This window comes from Cylas formicarius, unplaced genomic scaffold, assembly GCF_029955315.1.
Source record: "Cylas formicarius isolate icCylForm1 unplaced genomic scaffold, icCylForm1.1 PGA_scaffold_9__14_contigs__length_23061073, whole genome shotgun sequence".
NCBI classification, from domain to species: domain Eukaryota; kingdom Metazoa; phylum Arthropoda; class Insecta; order Coleoptera; family Brentidae; genus Cylas; species Cylas formicarius.
In genome coordinates, this window is record NW_026844365.1 from 19,258,711 (window position 1) to 19,277,734 (window position 19,024).

Sequence of the window (19,024 nt, forward strand, 5' to 3'; positions counted from 1 at the left end):
AAGAACAAGATTCGGTGGGTAATGAGGTGTGAAAAATAGGATGCGAGAGGTCGCCATCAGAGTTGTAACAAAGTCCCAATAAGAGCAACAAGGTACGGTATTGAGGAAATAGATTTCCAAAAAAATTGAAAAAAAAAAGTAACTCGGCCAAGAGAAAATGCTGTTTTCTGCAAAATTTTCTTATATTTATGATACTTACAGTGAAGACTGTTTTAAAGCTGAGACAAATTCAAATCTTTTTTGTAAGATGCTTTTTTATCTATCTCTAAAAGTTCTAGGCCATCAAAGCTACGAGTGAGATGATTGCAATTGAGTACCCTTCCACCAGATGGCCTTTTCCTAATCCAATGCCTCGAAGAAATCTACGCCTTAGGAACGAAAAAAAAGTCCTTATTAAATACATGACGCACGATAAATTCCTGCATAGAAAATGACGGCACTTTGAACATTTGATTTGATTTGATTGTAATTTCATTCAATTTTGTTGTGTTTTATCGTTATCAATGTTTAGGTTCCATAAAGTTTGGATAAGGATATTAATTTATAAACGTAGCGTTAGATTAGAATGAAGATATTAAGATGCGATTTTCACTGCGTTGTTGGCCTCCTGTTTGGCCATATATTGACCTAAAAAAATGATATCGTAGCATTTATTTTTTTTTAGAGAATTATTTTGTCGGCCGTTGTCAGAAAATGCCAACTGGTAGCAGGGTAGTCAATCGCAGCCTAGGAAAGGCCCTTTTTATCAACTCCAATTTTATTCAAATTTTATTTATTTATTTCTCGAAATATTTTAGCACCCCCCACTTTCCTTTAGAGTTAGAGAAAAAAAAAACCTAACAAAAAAGATTTCAATTTGTTTCAGCTTTAAAACAGTGTTCATGGATTTTAAATTCCGAGGTGGCCACTTACTAAATCTTTTTTTTCCAAATTTTAAAGAACATTCGGTTCCCCAATACCATACCTCGTTGCCTGTTGCATTTACTGAGACACAGAGTATATCTTATTTTGGTTAAAAGAATACCTTACCTTTACCTTTACATGGTAAAATACGAGTTGTGATTATTTTTTGCGTATTTCCACCATTTAATCAAAAGTAATGGTTGGATTTTATCCCAATATAATATAAGAACTTTTATGAAAGATTTTTGGCAGAATCGTTAAAACAGTAGTATCCATCACTAGGACAATTACTACTAGCGTCTCTTTCTTGCTTGTGGAAAATAATAGAGAAACATTGAAGTTAGCGATTGGTAAAGTTATGGAGTGACCACATTGCATGGGATTTAATTCCCTTGGATCTTCATTTTCATGTTTAACACGATATTTACCCAATTCAGGCGAATTCGGTGGCGAAGTCAGATCATATGTCATGACGCACAGATCTTGCATGCGTGGACTTTTCTCGCACCGCGAAACCTCCGACATTATTTCGGAAACTCTCTGCTTCACGTCGACAACCGTCCTCGACTCCGTGTCCTTTTGCTCCGACATTTGTACATCATCCTGCAAGGAAGACGCGCCTGCTGTCTGTTTTGAAATAGACGCCGCTTTCTCCTCGTCCGTCTTGTTTTCGGTTGAAATTTTGTCGGATGAAGTCGAAGCGACATCTTGTTCGGTAACCTCGCGCACGCTTAGCGACGCAGGCGAAGTCAAAGATAGGTTTTCTTCAACGGATTCGAGTCTGGTGCCCTCGCTGACGTTCGCTTGGCTTTCTGTTATTCGAGATTGTTCTTCCGCATTAGCATCTTCCTTGACATCTTTAGATATTTGACTAGATATCGAACTTGAATGATTAGAATCAGCCGAGTTTTGGTGTTCTGATTCATTTTTTGACGTTGAAGATGGTCGTTCGAATGTTTCGTCCATAGAAACGGGTTGTTCGCTTTTATCCTCCTCTCCTTCGGTACCTCTTGTTACTACAAAAGTTTGATTTGCCCCGCCCATCTCTACCTCTGTGTCAAATTCTTGAGATTCAACGGGTTCTTCAACACTTGCAGATGTTTGAATTGCAGTATTGGTATCTTCAGTTGGCTCATTCAGAACAATATTACCTTCCTCGGTGCTAACATTCGCATTACTTTGCGCTTGCTCCGACTCTTCTTCTGTGGTCAGCTGAACGACGCTCTCGACGCTCACCGCGCTAGAGATGACACTGCTGGGTTTTTCGTCACCGGCTTCCGGCGCTTTTGCTTCTTCATTTTCGGACAGTATTTTGGACTGAACGTGGCTCAGGTTCGAAATATCCTCTTGTATTTTACTAAAGTTTTCTATGAGGTCGCTTATTGACGATATCTTACTCTGTTCTACTGTATCTACGTTTAAATCTTCAGGTACTGATTCCGCTTCGAAGTCGGCGGTATAATTGGAACTAATGGCGGATTCCTCGCTCTGTTTTTTTGGAATGTATCGTTCCTCCTCCTCAACCAACTCTCTCGCATATAACGAAAAATCGGTCACGCTCGAACCGAGTTTCTCAGAACATCGCGACATGGATCGGACAGTGGTTTCTTTTTCTAGACTGGTTACATCCGGTTCGGAGACGTTTCTTTTAAGCGTATTAAATTTTCCGATCTTCACTTTACCGGCGCTAGGTATTTGGGAAATTATCCTGCTGGCGGTCGCCTCCAGCTCCACTATGGCTTTTTCTTCTTCCAGCAGTTTCTTGTGCCATTTCAGGAGCTCCTCGGCCGCCTTCCGTCGTTTTTCCAGAGCTCTCTCTTTCATTAAAAGGGTCCTGTAACAACGAAAATGTTAATAATAACAATAATTTTATTTGTTTGGCTTCATAAAGGAATTGTCGAAATGACTGTTCCTACTTTTGTAGTGTCCAGAAACGAGTTTTAATTATTTGTCGCCAAGATTTAAAATACAGATGTACTGATCAAAAAGCTAAAAAGCTAGCTAATTAAATTAACTCAGAATAGGTCGCTTTTCAGAGGTGCCTTGGGAAGTAATTTTAAATTGCTCAATTACAAGACGAATTTATGAACCCGTCTACCCACACTGCAATGTTAGCTATTTGCTAACAGCAAACGCTTTTGTGTTTGATCTTAGATTCTCCGGGCATATTAGCAACTGTATCAAAAATCCCCTAAGTCCACCAAAACGGATGAAATATTGATGGAAAGAGAAATATGACATCGACCTAAATGCTTTAACGGAAACTAAAAGAAAGGGAAAGGGAACGGACGAAAAACACTAGTATGATCACATAGACAGCGGGGTACCCAAAGGAACAAAGAGGTCACAGGAAAAATAAGCGATGTATTATGTCATGGAATATACACGGCAGATTACAAAGTCCTTCAATAATTCTTGTCCATAGATTAAATATTTAAAGTTTCAATTCTGGCATGGGAGTTTTATTCGTCCTCCACACAATTATAAAATAACATTGGTTTTCATTTTGAAGGTACCACTGACAGAAGTTCACACGATACTTAAAATATGATAACGAAATGAGGGTCACTTGAAAAGTTTCCGACCTCACCCTGAAGATGACTGCACTAGTTACTAAAAGCTAGTTAGTGATCGTAGTTGTGCACCACTTGATAGTTATTTATCAAAGTCGTTTGAGTGACTCGATGTGAGTGTTTTCGCAAAAACGGAAAAAAAATACAGTTGTTATAAAATATTTCTTTCGCCTACGAAAATTAAAGTTGAGTATGGAGACTTTGCACCATCAATTACCACAGTGAAATTTTGGGTAGCTGAATTTAAAGTGGCCGTGAGAGCTTCATCAAATTGTGTTAAGCGGCTGTCGAATTAAAGTGAAAAAGATAGCAGAGGTTATGAAAATGTCCGATGAAAGTTGGGTACCCCGTTTACTCACTCAGAATTTTGTTGCGGATTAATTACTGTAGATGAAACTTCAATACACCATTATCACCATTATACGCCCGAATCAAAAATACAGTGGACTACGAAGGGAGAACCGAAAATAAAAACTGTTTTTTTGGCTTGGAAAGTGATGGCAACTGTTTTCTGGGATAGTCAGGGAGTCACTTTAATCGATTACCTCCAAAAAGGAAAAACCGTTACAGGTGCATACTATGCACCATTATTTGACAAGCTGAGGACAGAAATTGCGTAAAAAATGTCACATTTGCAAAAAAAAAATGTTTCACCATATCTCAGCGGTTGCCATCAATCAATTCTCAAGCGACTTTTTTTTGTTCCCTCATCTGAAAACTGCGCTCGGAGGACAACGATTTTCATCAAATGAGGAAATCCGCAGGAAAAAACGCTGGGTAATATTTGGACGGATTGAAAAGGTGGGAGCGTCGCTGAGAAAAATGTAAGTTAAGTGAGTTACAAAAAATTTAAAAAATCTTTTCTATTATTGTTAGGTCGGAAACTTTTCAAATGACCCTCATATAAAAGTCAATCGGTCAGATACCGACAAAGAATTTGATGACAAATATTGAGAGCTCTAGTAATTCTTCCCCTACTAGGCTCTGGCAAGGCACGCTTAGGAAATAGTTCGTGCTAATAAACCTAGTTTCACCAAGTCGACAGAAACATAAAAAAAAATTAAGTTTAGATAGTTCTAAAGATTAACAATCATTTTAAATCGACAAAAGTGAAAGACTAACTATATCTGCATCTTTAAAAATTATTGGTCAGCGTAGCGAAATATAACACTTTTAATTTAACTATTTTAGTCAAGAACGGTGAAATGAAGAGAGTATCCAACTATGCGATAAAGAGCACGGACGCCGCTGGTGGAAATTGTTGCGCCCCTTCAGTATTGACACGCCACTTATGAACACCTTGTAAATTTTAGATAAAACCGTCTTTCTTGGACATAAAAAGGTGTCAGTCAAAATTACCTTCGAGAACAAAAACTGCAAAGGGGTAAAATGGTTTCAGCGTACTCCTCCCCTTCAGTATTGACACACCATTAATGCACACCCTGTATATTTTTTAAATGAAAAAAAAAACACGAAAAACCGTATTTAAAGCAGTAAAAAACTCAAAAGAGGGAACTGAGTTCCGGCGGGATCGAACACTAAAGAACAAGGAGAGCGCGCGCGCACTCGCTACGACAAACAAATCGTCACGCGGGTATGTTTACTTCGAAATGACAAATGAATAACGTACATGCGGAGCCGCTGCCGTAAGAATAATACCGTGAAGTCGACGCTTCAATGGGATCCTACACTCTTCGTTCTGACTAATTTTAAAATTAGGAGATCCCTTAAAAACAGACGCGTGCAGGACTGGACTAGCCGCGACGCATTCGTCGATCGTTCGTGACGGAAACGGAGTGAACTCTGATTCTTAGATGGCGTTGTTCCATATAAATTAATGCGCGGCAGGTGGCTATGATATTTTCGTAGAGAAGGTATGGATCTTTTGCACATGCGTCACCCTCTAACTGAGTGAGTTGCTATATTGCCGTAATTTGTCTGGAAAATTGATTAAATTTTATAACGCAACGCAACATCAATCTCCGAAATACGAACATAATTGGGAAGGCCGAGCCAAGTAATTAGAATTGTCACAGAACAGTCTGTGCCCAGGTGCCATCGTTGTTTTCATTTTTGGTGTCAGTATCTCCTATATTTTTCGTGTTTTTGTGATCAAAACGCCCACCCATTGGAAAACTTGTGTTTATGGTTAAAACTGTAAGGAAAAGAATGTGCCTATACATGTACAAGTTAATTTAAAAGATTTAAATTCCCTACATTTTTCGGTACACTTAAATAGCTACGAAGGATGTTTGGGTAGTATGTTTTAGTGTACAAGAATTACAGGAAATATAAGAAAAGAATTAAGGTGCAAGTTGAATTTTTATCAAAACAAGCTTAAGAAATACCCCTTGTCAACTACAAATCCTTGTAAAAATCAATATGGGAAAGTTTTCTTGCTTCTATTGGTAAAAAAGTACCGAAATTATTACCGCATAAAGTGCTGAATTACCAAAATCAGTACAACTACAGCAGGAAGAATTTGAAGGATATATCAGCACGAAATTTTTGAGAATTACCAGGAATTCTAGGCACATTAGCTATTGGGATATTTCATCGATAGGTCAGGTTAGGCAAGTGAATACTGCAGGACAAACACACCCAATTTGACACTGATTAAATAAAAACAGGTCCTATCAAAATCTACTGATTTTGTACATTTGCTTGTTGGAGTCAGGAGAACTTGAGTGGAAAAAATATGAGATGCAGAACTTGGGAAGAAGAGATCTTGATTAGTCTCTGACTATTTTCCCAACCCTTGATGGTTCGGAAGTAAAGTATGTCCTTGACTTGTAAATATGATTAAATAACTATTTAGTACAACTTTTTGGGTTATATTGCAAGTCTAATTTTTTTTATAGACTTGTATATATGTCCGTTGCCTATCTTTGATGTAATAATCACTTATCCAGGCAGTGGCATCCAATTTACATTGTATCTTTTAGTTTACAAAAAGATGAAAATGTAAGGAAACAATGGATAACATGCCTTTTCCAAAATGTAGCTGCCAGGGAGGCTGACAACTTTAGAAAAGCATCCAGATGTGGGGATCACATTACTCTTTTAAGATATAGGAGGGGTGGTAAACGCTTGATAATGTAGGTAGTGCAGTTTCTTTTAGGTAGATATGGTTATCAGTTGTACATCATGTTGCTTATTTTCTGGTCATTCTAGTTGTCGATGGTACTTGACGGTCCATATTTAGAATGCCCAATGGTACCTTTCTTTTTCAAAAATTGTTGTGTTTACTTATTTAACTGTTTCATTTCTGGTGTACATCTAACCTGACTGATTTTTGATTTTTTGAAATTTATCAAATAACACCCCATTCCTGATGTCTCAAAAATATTATTTTGTTTTTTGTTGTTCTCATAGTGACAAGCAGTAGCGTTACATTTATTATAACTTTAATGGGGCTTGACGTGGATAAAGTTGCCATATATTTACTTACTTCAGTCGCATTGGATCTGTGGAAAAGTTTGTCCCTATTGAACTAGCTTTTTATTACTAACTTGCCGTTTTCACGAAGGATACAACTACTACTCTCTACTTTGTAATAAGTAATAAAATCACAATATACTCAACGCCCACTAACCAAACAAAACAATTGGTATATTTAAGCAATTTAAATATCGCTTCAGCCCTCCAAGTGATGCTTGATGGGGATAGTTTTTCGAGTATCTAAATCAGTTGCAAGTTGCATTCATCAGTAAAACTTGGAGAAATGGTGGTGATAGAAAACTTAACATTAAACGTATAGAGTGGTCGATTGGACGTGTTGTAGAATTAATATCGGGACGAGAAATGTACGAGGAGAGCTACTGACACCGATTCAGCGACTATTTCCAGCGTGGAGTGAAGTTAAGTGCGGGGCAAGTGTCTCAGCTAAGTTAGGTGCGAGATCCACTCACTACTCACTAAATTTCAGATGATAAATATGGACCGACTGCATATGACATACCGCTAGAAGACAAAATTTGCTTGGTTAGTCGCAATTTCTGTTTAGAATTTGGTCCATCTTGTAAAATATAGTTTCTCCGATGGAAGAATGTCTAAATAATATTTATATTTGGTTGTTTTAATATGCTGTCACCATGGGCAGTTTCGTCTTCTTGTACTTTCAAGTTGGTATGAATTAGAGTCCCTTTGTGGTTTTGATTTTTATAAATCGTTTAAATACAAAGATTTTGAAGCCTCATTTCCGGATACAGCGGATATCGGATCAGCGTTGCGACAATAATATAATTATTATTATTATTTTCAAAGAAACTTTTACAGCTACATCGAGCTTGCTGACTTTTCGCTTCCCGTTGGCTTCTTCAGAGCTTAATTGAAACTGTTTCAGGAGAGCGCTGCAGGAATCCAGAAGATTTAAATAGCATTATTATTATTATCATTATATGTTATTATTCCTGTACATTTGTATTTTATTAATATTATCAAGGTTTCAACTCTGCGTACTTCTTAATCTTTTCCTTTTTGTTATCGTTGATTTGCGTGCGCCTTTTGTTAATCTTTAGCATGGAACAATGCTAACAGCAATGTTGTCAGATTTACCACTTTTACGTTAAAAGTCATAATTTTATCTTTCCAGCTTTGACAGTTTTGGAGATATTTAAGCGTTCCGTTACTTTCAGTAACCGTTTAGAAAGTCATTAAAGAATATAGATAGGAACACAAAAGATGTCTTAAACTCCAAATAGCTTACCGTAACTTATTTGTATCTAATAAAATTCCGTTTGCCTCTGTCGTATGGAATCTCAGCTATAATACATATTGGACGTCTCGAAAACATTCAAACGAAATTTTTGGAATACTTCGCTTATTCACGACTACTTATCTTATCAGATCGAAATGTCAAATAATTATTCTAAAACAAAGGCGAATTATCACAAATCTATAAAAATTGCCAGACAGACTCTCCGTATTTATTATCAACAATTAGGTTACAGAGTGTTTACAACTCAATCAACCAGTCGGCAGATCCCGATACCAACTTAATAATCTTCCAACAAAAACGGTAAATCTTATGTGAAGTTTAAAAATTACCCACTGCTTTTTCTTTTACAAATGTGTTGTGTTCATTTTTAGTTTTATTGTATGGCATAAGGTATATTTTTCTATATAAACGTATGTCTTAAAACGCCTCTTTTCTCAAATACAGCGTGGTGAAATTCAAATTCCAAGAAAAAAAAACCTATTATTAAAAATCTAATGCATCAAATTTTATTAAGAAATACTTTATTAACAAGAAGTAAAATTAACACAGGATAATAATGGAAAACGTGTTCGAAGTATTAACACACACAAACAAACTCACAGACGTGTTACAAAATCTTGTATGAATTAGTCATAGGTGTTAGTTTTTTTTTAGAATTTCACCATCGTGTATTTCGGAATGGAAGCATTTCCGGACATATGTTTATATCATACAGTGCATTAATGTCGTTTAAACATCGAGCAATGTGAAATAAATAAATAAATAAACTAAAATTACAGTGCAGCCTCGATAATCCCAACTAATTATTCAGTTCCGGTTAACCATTTCTTCGAATTATCCTTTATACATAAATATATGTAATAAATACACAAATTGCGTTATTGAATGTTTTGGCAAAAAAAAGAACCTTATATTTGGTCACAAGACTGAAAAAAATTATCTTGTACAACGAAAGAGTAATATATTATGCAACAAGTGCGGTAAACGGCATTTGACTCAGGAGTTTATTTCACACGAGCCGAGCGCAGAGGAGCGAGTGTTTAATAAACGAGTGACTTAAAAAGTTTACCGTACATGTTCCATACTATACTTTTTCTACGACCGTTAGTTATTGGGTACATTTTCGCAAAACAACACGATACATTCGATGACATTACCGTCAGAATTGACAAACGTCATAATTCAAGGCGTGGGAAATATCTCCTAAAACATCCGATTGCTCCCGAAACCATGCGGTAAAATCCCGAAAATTTCCGAAGTGGCTTGGATCCGTGGGAAACAAAACTGACGTGGTAAAGTGACGCTTCCCGCACGCTAGTTCGGTGTGTAATTACGTATTTTACAGACGGGAGTAGAAGAAGGTCATTATCTCATTGGTTTCAAAAGTTATGATTAAATAATAAATACAAAAATTGTGAAGATTGGCTCAAAAAATGTGGCAAATGAAACATACATTTTTTTTATGGAACACCCTATTTTTCAACAATTTCTTTATTAATAATACGTACCTATTAATTATACATTAATAATACATACCTAAACCTAATAGTTTTCCAAATTTTAATTTTTCTAAAAAAGTACTAGTTTGCACACTTGCAAGAAGAAATACGGTAGCACAATTACGTTTAATATTAGAGTTACTCGAAGATGACGTAAAAGATATATGTAACGGAATTTGAAATAGATGCTACAGGGTGTTCAAAATAAACGATTTTCTTAAATGGCACACATATATACTATTATTTTTTCTGGAAGATCTTACAAAAACCTACAATTTTTATTAAATATGTCACACACATTTTTAATACTTTGAAATTTATTTTAACTTACAACCCAATCTACCATTAATTGCCACACTAGAAAAAATAAATATTATCCCTTCATTATGCAAGATTATCAATAACTTATAGACCGTGATTTTGAACAAAGGGTAAACTTCTGCACCGTTATAAATGAGACAATTCAGGCCGATCCAAATTTTTTGTCTACTAAAACGTTTTCCGATGCAGCTACTTTTCGCGATCATAGTGCAGTCATAACATGCATTATTATTCAACAGTTAATCCAATCTGGGTACCGGAAGTGCAAAACTAAAACCATTGGTCACTTAATGTGTGGTGTAGAATAAAACACTTTAAAGTTATTGGATCATATTTTTTTCGTAAAAAACTTAACTGGCGTAGATATTTGACCTTTTTGCAGAATGATTTACCTTAACTTTTTCAAGAAGTGGATAACATTGAGATTATTACCAAGAGAATTTTTAAATAATCATTACCAATAAAATGTACGAAAAAAATAACGTGTGCCCAAGCAGAAGGCCATGTATCTGAACATTTATAATAATAATAAAGTTAATAATAATAATAACATTAATAATAATAATAATGATAAAGTGGTGTTATTTAATTTGTATAAAAATAAGAAAGTTTGACAATTTCGACTGTATGAATTGTATGAAATGTTGTGATAGCATATTCGTAGGAACAAATAGATCCATAAATTTTTAAATCATCTGCAAATAGTAGAAAGTCGCATTTAATTTTATCAGGCAGGTCGTTGATAAAGATCGAAGACGATAATGGTTCAAGATTAGAACCCTGAGGTACACCGGATGTTGTGACTGGAATCCATTATAGCTTACTGAGAGCAGTCTATTGTGTAGATAAGACTTAAAGAAATTCAAAAGTGGCTCGCTAAAACCCCGCCCGGATTTTTTTTAATCAACATGGAGTCAAAAGCCTTAGCAACATCCAAATGCACTACATCAAACTGAATTCTAATAACTAATGACTAATAACTATTGCTTTATCTACGACTCCAACCAAGTTCTTTTTCCTGTTCATTTTTTAATCTTAACAGAGCCCTGTTGGCTAGTACGTCATCTAATATCAAATATAAGTGACAATGGCGCTATCGTAAGTTTCTTGCAAGTGTGAAAAATAGTATTTTTTTACAATAATTATAATATTGGAAAAACTGTTAGGTGTTAATAAAAATTTTTTAAGAATTTCAAACAGAATTTAAACCAACATTTAAAAATAGGGGTGTTCCTAAGAATCTTTACAATTTTTGTATTTACCATTTTATCATAACTTTTGAGACCAATGAAATAATAATAATGAACATCTTTTAGCACGAAAACGTGTTCTACGTCCACATGGATTATCAAGATTGCTGCGGGTTATCAAGGTTATACTGTATTAGCGGACTATAACGCGGTGGATAGGATACGATAAAACCAAGATACGGCCCTGGGGCGGCTGGTACGATGCCAAAAGGATGTCTATTATTAGGAAAAGCGGAGAATATGTTTTTTTCCGCCATTTTGTCGGGCTCACCTTTGGCGGCGCGTGGTAGTTACCTATTTTTGTGTTTTTGGAGCGCGAGTTTTTCCGAAACGCGGTCTTTAATTTATCGACAAGTGGCGCGAGGACGGAAATAGAAACCTTAAGTTTGAATCGTGTTCGACGCCGCCGCCACCGATTCGGTTTACCGTCGCGGCGCATCAATTAAAATGCGCACGTAAAGTGCTCGCCTCCCCCGAAACCGTTTTATCGCCCAACTTAATTGTACGACTCGTGTTTGCGTAATGCACTACACGACGAACACTAATAGGAACACGTTTACATTGAAAATAATACGCCCGGTTAAAAGAGTAATTGCTACAGCTGTTCATCTCTAGCGGTCAATTTATAACGTTCGAGCCGAACTGTATAATCTAATCTAATTAAATAAAAGAATGGTCTTCAACCGACAAAAACTCGATCCAGCATGTTTAACTAGTATTACATAAGTAATTTTGATTAATTTGGGAAACTAAAACTCGTTGTTTAATGAGTAATATGAGTAATTTTGCTTTTCATGCAATGCAATCTCATTGCACACGTTTAACAAATCGATGTCAATGATATTAAGGAGTCTTTTTAGTTTGAAAAAAAAAACAATTAAATCAATTGCAGGAAATTAAAAACGCTTGCCGTACATTGAAAGACTATTATATTAGTAATTTGGACTTTTTCCTTAACCAAGAACTTAAAACTTCGTTGCGGTATGTTTAACGAGTTATATTAGTAATTTCGCTTTTTTAATTAAAAGAAAAAAAAGAAATGCAAACTCACTGCAACGCGTTTAACAAATAGGTGTTAATTAGGAACATTTTCGTTATTTCATAAAGGAATATGGGTATTCTTTTTAGCTAAAAGAAACAATTACAGAAAATTAAAAACTCGACGCAGCGGATTTAACGAGTACAATATGAGTAGTTTTGCATTTTTCGCTATCCGGAAATTAAAAAATTCTTGCGGCACATTTAACGAGTATTATATGAGTAAATTGGTAATTTTTCAAAAAAGCCTCCGCAGGCTACTGCAATATTTTTATAAAATTTCTGCATTTCTCCTGTGTCGGTTTTTGTTGAATCCAGAAGTTTTATAAAAAGAGTAACTTGGTCTTCTTCGTTAACCGAAAACTTGAAAATTCATTGCGGTATGTTCAACGAGTACGATATAAAGAAGAAATGCAACTCACTGCAACGCGTTTAACAAATGTGTTTTAATTAGGAATATTTTCGTTATTTTATTAAGAAGTAAGGGTAGTCCTTTTGGGTAAAAAACAAACAATTAAATCAATGCCAGAAAATTAAAAACTCGGCGCAAAATGTTTAACGAGTATAATGTGAGAAATTTTTTATTTTAAATAATTCGGAGAATCTAAAAATTCGTTGCGGTATATTTAAAGGTTATATGAGTAATTTTGTCTTTATAGTGAATCCGGAAAAACAATTAAATTGATGCTGGAAAACTAAAATCTCAGCGCGGCGCGTTTAACGAGTATAATATGAGTAACTTATTCGTGAGAATTTTTGACATAAAAAGTGAAAATTTATGGAATCAGAAACTTCTAGAACGTTAAACGAATAGGTGTTAATTATATGAGCGTTTTACCTTTTCACTTCTTAGACATCTAATTTAATTAAGTATTACATGAGTAATTTTTTCTTTTTCGTTAATGCAGGAAATTGCAAACTGGTTGCGGTGCGTTTAAGGAGTATGATATGAGTAATTTTATTTTTGTCAAAAAAAAAGTTAAAAATGTATTCAATTTCAATTAATTCAGGAAACTTATTCGTGAGTAATTTTGACATAAAAACTGAAAATTCATGGAATCAGGAACTTCTAGAACATTAAACGAATAGGTGTTAATTATATGAGCGTTTTACCTTTTCACTTCTTAGACATCTAATTTAATTAAGTATTACATGAGCAATTTTTTCTTTTTCGTTAATGCAGGAAATTAGAAACTGGTTGCGGTGCGTTTAAGGAGTATGATATGAGTAATTTTATCTTTGTCAAAAAAAAGTTAAAAATATATTCAATTTCAATTAATTCAGGAAATTAAAAACTCGTCGTGGTACCTTTAACGAGTAAGGTATTTTGTCCTTGTCATAAATAAGGGTCAACTTTGTAGTATGGTATTTTTTCCCTTCCCTTCTTAAACATCTAATTTAATTGCTTTAAGCTTTTTAAAATCATATATTACATGCTATATATATTTCCCGTATATTTCAGTTAATAATTGACTAGAGATTTCCAAGTTATACAGAGCTAGACTAAGACCGACAGTAAAAATTAGAAAAAATATTGCCCACTGCGCGGAGTTAAGCCTTATATCTATTTAATATTGCGACAAGGTTAAATAAGTCTAACCTTCTTTTTCACGAAACACTTTGGTATATGCACACTCGGGACAAACAAGTGACTTTGACGAATCAAAAGGCAATTTAACAAAACCCGCAGGCTGGACCGTATATTCGTTAATTGTCCCAATTAAGTGATTAAATAAGTGCCATCTGTAATATAAACATTTTTCTACGTTTGTCATTTATATTTTTATATCGTATTTTTTTATTTTTGAGTAAACAACAGTTCACACTTTCATTTTAATTTATCTCATTTTAAAACTTAAAAAAATATATAATGACTTTTTGAGCTAAAAGGTCAAATGAAAAAAATGTGATTTAAGTTTTATGCCGATTACAAAAATTTGCTCTCTGTATGCTCTTGGTTTTAATTTGTTTAAGTTACTAGAACCGTGAAAACAATGACCGGGAATTCTTAAAATAAATTGGATATTAAAAATTACATTTTTTTGATAACAGAGGCCATTTGTTGCGTATTTTAGAAATCCCAAATCACAAAAGAGATCTTTTTGATATTCTAAAGGTTCGCTTACAAACTAGTTTAGAGTTAAAAATTTAATGTGATTTAAATTTAACAGAAGTTTTAAGAGAATTAAACCTACATACATACAGATAAAACTGGAGATTTATAAACGTCGTTTAAGCATTTAACGTAATATCTGTAAGTTAAATAACTCTCAACTTCAGGCTTTAACAGTGTAACACCTTATCACCTGATGCCAATGTATATTGAATTTTCAATTTTCTTGTGAGTTTTACTTTGCAATAGTATATGAGTATAATAGAGGATAATAAATAAATAATAAATAATAAATGAGTTGGAGCCAAAAAGTTAAAATCTTAATTCTTACGTTATGTATATATCACACACCATATAAAACAACAATAAAAATGTTGCAAGTTCCAATTTCATTCAATTTTTTAGTTGAAAAAATTAAAAATTTGTAAATCACATTTTGGTATTATATTTTTTGCAGACTGCCTTTAAGTTATTGCAATTTAAAACCGAACGTTATTTCATGTTGCACATACTCGAATCGGACTTCTTCTTTTCTATTATCTGTTTTAGTTTGCTTTTTGCATTATATTTATCAAATTGAACTCGAAAGACTAAAAAGAACAGAATAATTTTAGTTAATTAATAAAGTTCCTAAAAGTGTTTGAAATAACAAAAATATAAAAACACTTAACAATTTCATCAGGTAAGAAATATAACTTTATTTGAAAACAATCTATTTTCTGCAAATGTGACAAACAAAGAAATTGGATAAAAAAATGACCTTTTAAAATGTTTTGCTTACCTTTTCATGGTGGATATGTCGAGTTCTCTGTCATATTTCCCGGTAATTTCCAAACTCTCGACTTTAGATATATTGTTATCCGATTCCGAGCGAACGCACACGACTGAAAAAGTCTGCGATGTTTTCGTACAGACCTGCAACAATATTTCGATGGATTTCACACAAACACACACATAAGAGATTAGAAACACTAAGTTTAATGAAGAGTTTAAGGTTGAAGACCAACCTTGATATTAATGTCGAATTACGCTTGATTACATTTTAAGTGGGCCTGCTAATTCACCTTAAACCGCATAATAATGACCAAAAATCATAAGAAATTGATTCCATTCAATTCATTATGGACGTGCTGGTTTAAAAAACAAAACACACGTGTAACCTAAGTTACACACAGATTTAGATGTACCAAAGCTCATTTTATCCACTACCACTAATATTTTACTGACTTTTATTGAATGGCATTCTATAATGTTGGGAAATAAATTAACACACATTGACATAACTAAAATAAATGCAGGCGGTTATGATATCTTTACGCGTCTTTAGGATAGGTAATTTAATATTTCGATATTTTATCTATTTAAATCAAAATCATTTTATAAACGATACGCAGAGTTAAAATTAACATTAATAATTCAAAAAATTAAAACCCTAAGTCCAAATCCAAATATATGTGCATATTCTGTACCAGTTTTTTAAAAATTGCAATTGCCTTTTTTTCATTTTAATTTTCAGTTTAACACATTTTCGTTTAAAATAATGAGATCTAAAATGCGATTAATTTATAACTGTACAATACCAATAAAACGAAGGGAAAGGATACAATTTTATATGCATTAAATTTATGTTAATTGTATTTTGCGTAAATGGAAAAACTAACAAAATAAATAAAGGTACATACACCACAATACACCAATTAAAAAAAAACAAATATTAAATAAATTGGTTAAGGCTTTCGCGGCCCGTTGATAAGCTATTATCTTGATTCGGGTTTAAAGGCCGTCGTCGGTTGGAATTACTTCCTAACGTTTCGCTAGCACGAGTAGCGATCTTCTTCAGAGGTCCTTCCGTCTCCGATGTTGGACGTAGACTGACGATTTCTCCTGCGCAGGAGATTTAATTTATCAGACGCCCCTACCGGGAGGAAACATGTAAGCAGTATCAACGACTGGACAAAATAAGGAAGCAAAAAGCGCACTTACTCGCCACTTTAGCCTTTCTGTGCCGCTGCCGGGACACCAACATCATACCAGCATTCCTTAGACAAAAACGAATTCTCCAATCAGCGAAGGCAAACAGGATCTACGTCAGGACTGAGAAAGCTTTTCTCCGGGAACGAATTCACCACACTCTTCGTAGCCTTGCGAAGACGCATGAGGAACTTCTTGGCCTGCACTTGACACTGACAACAACAGAATTGGGACAGAATGGATGCAATCTCACATTCCAAAATGAGGAACGAACTGGACCGTACAAAGGAGCAACAGATAAGGAAGTACAAGAAGTTTGCGAAAAAACAAGCGCCCAAAACAGCAAGCCTAGACAGTGAGCGACTCGTGGTCAATATGACGGACAGAGTACTCACGGAGGTCGAGAGAACAGTGCTAACCAAAGGAGGGAACTTCGCAATCACTCCGCGTCACATTCCGATTGAAGAGATCATCTCCAGCACGGAAGCAGCCATCAAGAACCTACCGGACCAAGATGCCGAAGAGATACGAATCGAGACAGCCAACATCCTCAGGAAGGCAAAACCACCCAAGACTAACCTGACGAGAAGTGAAGGACTGGCACTGCGTAGCCTGAACACGGATGAGGGTATCATCATACTCCCAGCGGACAAAGGAAACGCAACCGTTCTTCTGAAGACCGAGGCCTACGAAAGGAAGATTGAGGAACTCTTGGACCCGGGAAGCTACAAACCCCTGAAAAAGGATCCGACGCAAGCTAGACTACGTCTTACCAACCGGCTCATCAAGTCATCATCACTGTCAGAAGAAATCAAGAAGCGCATTGTGAGAACGGAGACTGTTCCACCAAGGCTCTATGGACTACCTAAGATACACAAAGTAGATGTCCCGTTAAGACCAATAATTAGCGCACCCGGATCACCAACGTATTACTTGGCTAAACACTTGGCATCGCTGCTCCAACCACACGTAGGACACGGCACCAGTTAACTCAGGGACTCCACCGACTTCGTGCGCAAGATTCAAGATATCAATATTGAACAAAACGACATCCTTGTGAGCTTCGACGTCGTCTCACTGTTTACCAAAGTACCTCTGAAGAGTTGCTTGGACCTGGTGAACAGGATATTTCCTGTCGATATTTGCAAACTTTTTGAAGTCTGTCTGACCGGTAGCTATTTCGTGTGGAAGGCAAACTTCTACGAACAGGTGGACGGAGTGGCAATGGGAAGCCCATTAGCCCGGTTATAGCCAACTTATTTATGGAACACTTTGAGGAAAAACGATCGAGACCTCAGAGTACAAGCCAGCAACGTGGTTCCGGTACGTAGATGACACCTTCGTGATTTGGAAACATGGTATGGACAAGCTCAACAACTTTCTGCAGCATCTCAACAGTCAGTATCCCAGCATCCAGCTTACTATGGAGACTGAAAATGACCAACAACTTGCATTCTTGGACGTACTAGTGAGGAAGCGAGGTAACAAGCTGGGCCACACAGTTTACAGAAAACCAACCCATACGGACAGATACCTGCATGCTCTATCCAACCATCACCCAAGTAAAAAAGTATGGGGTTATCAGAACCCTGACAGAACGAGCCCGAAAGATTTGGGGGAACTTGAACACCTGAAAACTGCGTTCGAGGCAAATGGCTACAGCAAGAGGGAGATCGAGAGATCATCAAGATTACGGGATACCGAACAACGACCCTCCACCTCCCACGCATATCTGCCGTATATTCCGAGTGTCACCGACAGGATTGGCAGAGTATTGAAAAGACACGACATCAAAACAATCTTTAAGCCTACAAGGAAGATCCAGCAGACCATCAGGTCAGCGAAGGACAAGAGGGACTCACTTTCAGCTGCAGGAGTCTACCGCATTCCGTGTTCATGCGGAAAGGTCTACATAGAACTACCAAGAGATCAATGGGAACGAGACTTAAGAAGCATAAAGCAAGCTGCAGGCTAGGACAGACAAAGAAGTCTGCAGTAGCTGAACACAGGATACACTTTGAGAGCTGTAAGTTACTAGCATCGGTCAACGGCTATCACAACAGACTAGTCAGGGAAGCCATTGAGATACAAAAACACCCACACAATTTCAACAGAAAGGAGGAGATCCTTAGACTCAACCAAATCTGGAACCCGATCCTTAGGAACGCCCGAACAGTACCGATCGATATCCCGAGACCAACCGGAGCGAACAAGCCCCGCCCACCACCAATCGGCATAAATACAACCTGCGCAGGAGAAATCGTCAGTCTACGTCCAACATCGGAGATGGAAGGACATCTGAAGAAGCTCGCCACTTGTGCTAGCGAAACGTTAGGAAGTAATTCCAACCGACGACGGCCTTTAAACCCGAATCAAGATAATAGCTTAAATATTAAATTATTAAATAACTGTCAAACTTAGCGTATAAAAATGAAAAATATATATCAAAGAAATACGAGTACAATGAAGGTATGCATATTATGAAACAAGTGAAATTACATAATTTTTATCCCTGGTGAAATAATTATGTGAAATACAATTCCACTTAAGTTTTTCACTTCTGTGAACAAAATCACAAACTGCAATGTCATGTGTCATGTCATAAAGTTCTTCCGGGTAACGCAAACTAATTCAAT

General features: G+C 35.9%; 1 protein-coding gene across 2 annotated transcripts in view; it reads right to left on the reverse strand.

Annotated features, from left to right (window-relative positions):
* The window catches only part of LOC132707378 (centrosome-associated protein 350-like), a 31,517-nt gene that overhangs the window by 8,004 nt on the left and 4,489 nt on the right, over window positions 1–19,024 (reverse strand). For both annotated transcript variants that reach the window (XM_060679211.1, XM_060679212.1), the window contains 2 exons: window positions 15,199–15,332; window positions 1,332–2,737 (listed from right to left, as the gene is read on the reverse strand). In XM_060679211.1, the coding sequence (XP_060535194.1) occupies window positions 1,332–2,737; window positions 15,199–15,332 (1,540 nt within the window). The remainder of the gene's footprint in view (window positions 1–1,331; window positions 2,738–15,198; window positions 15,333–19,024) is intronic.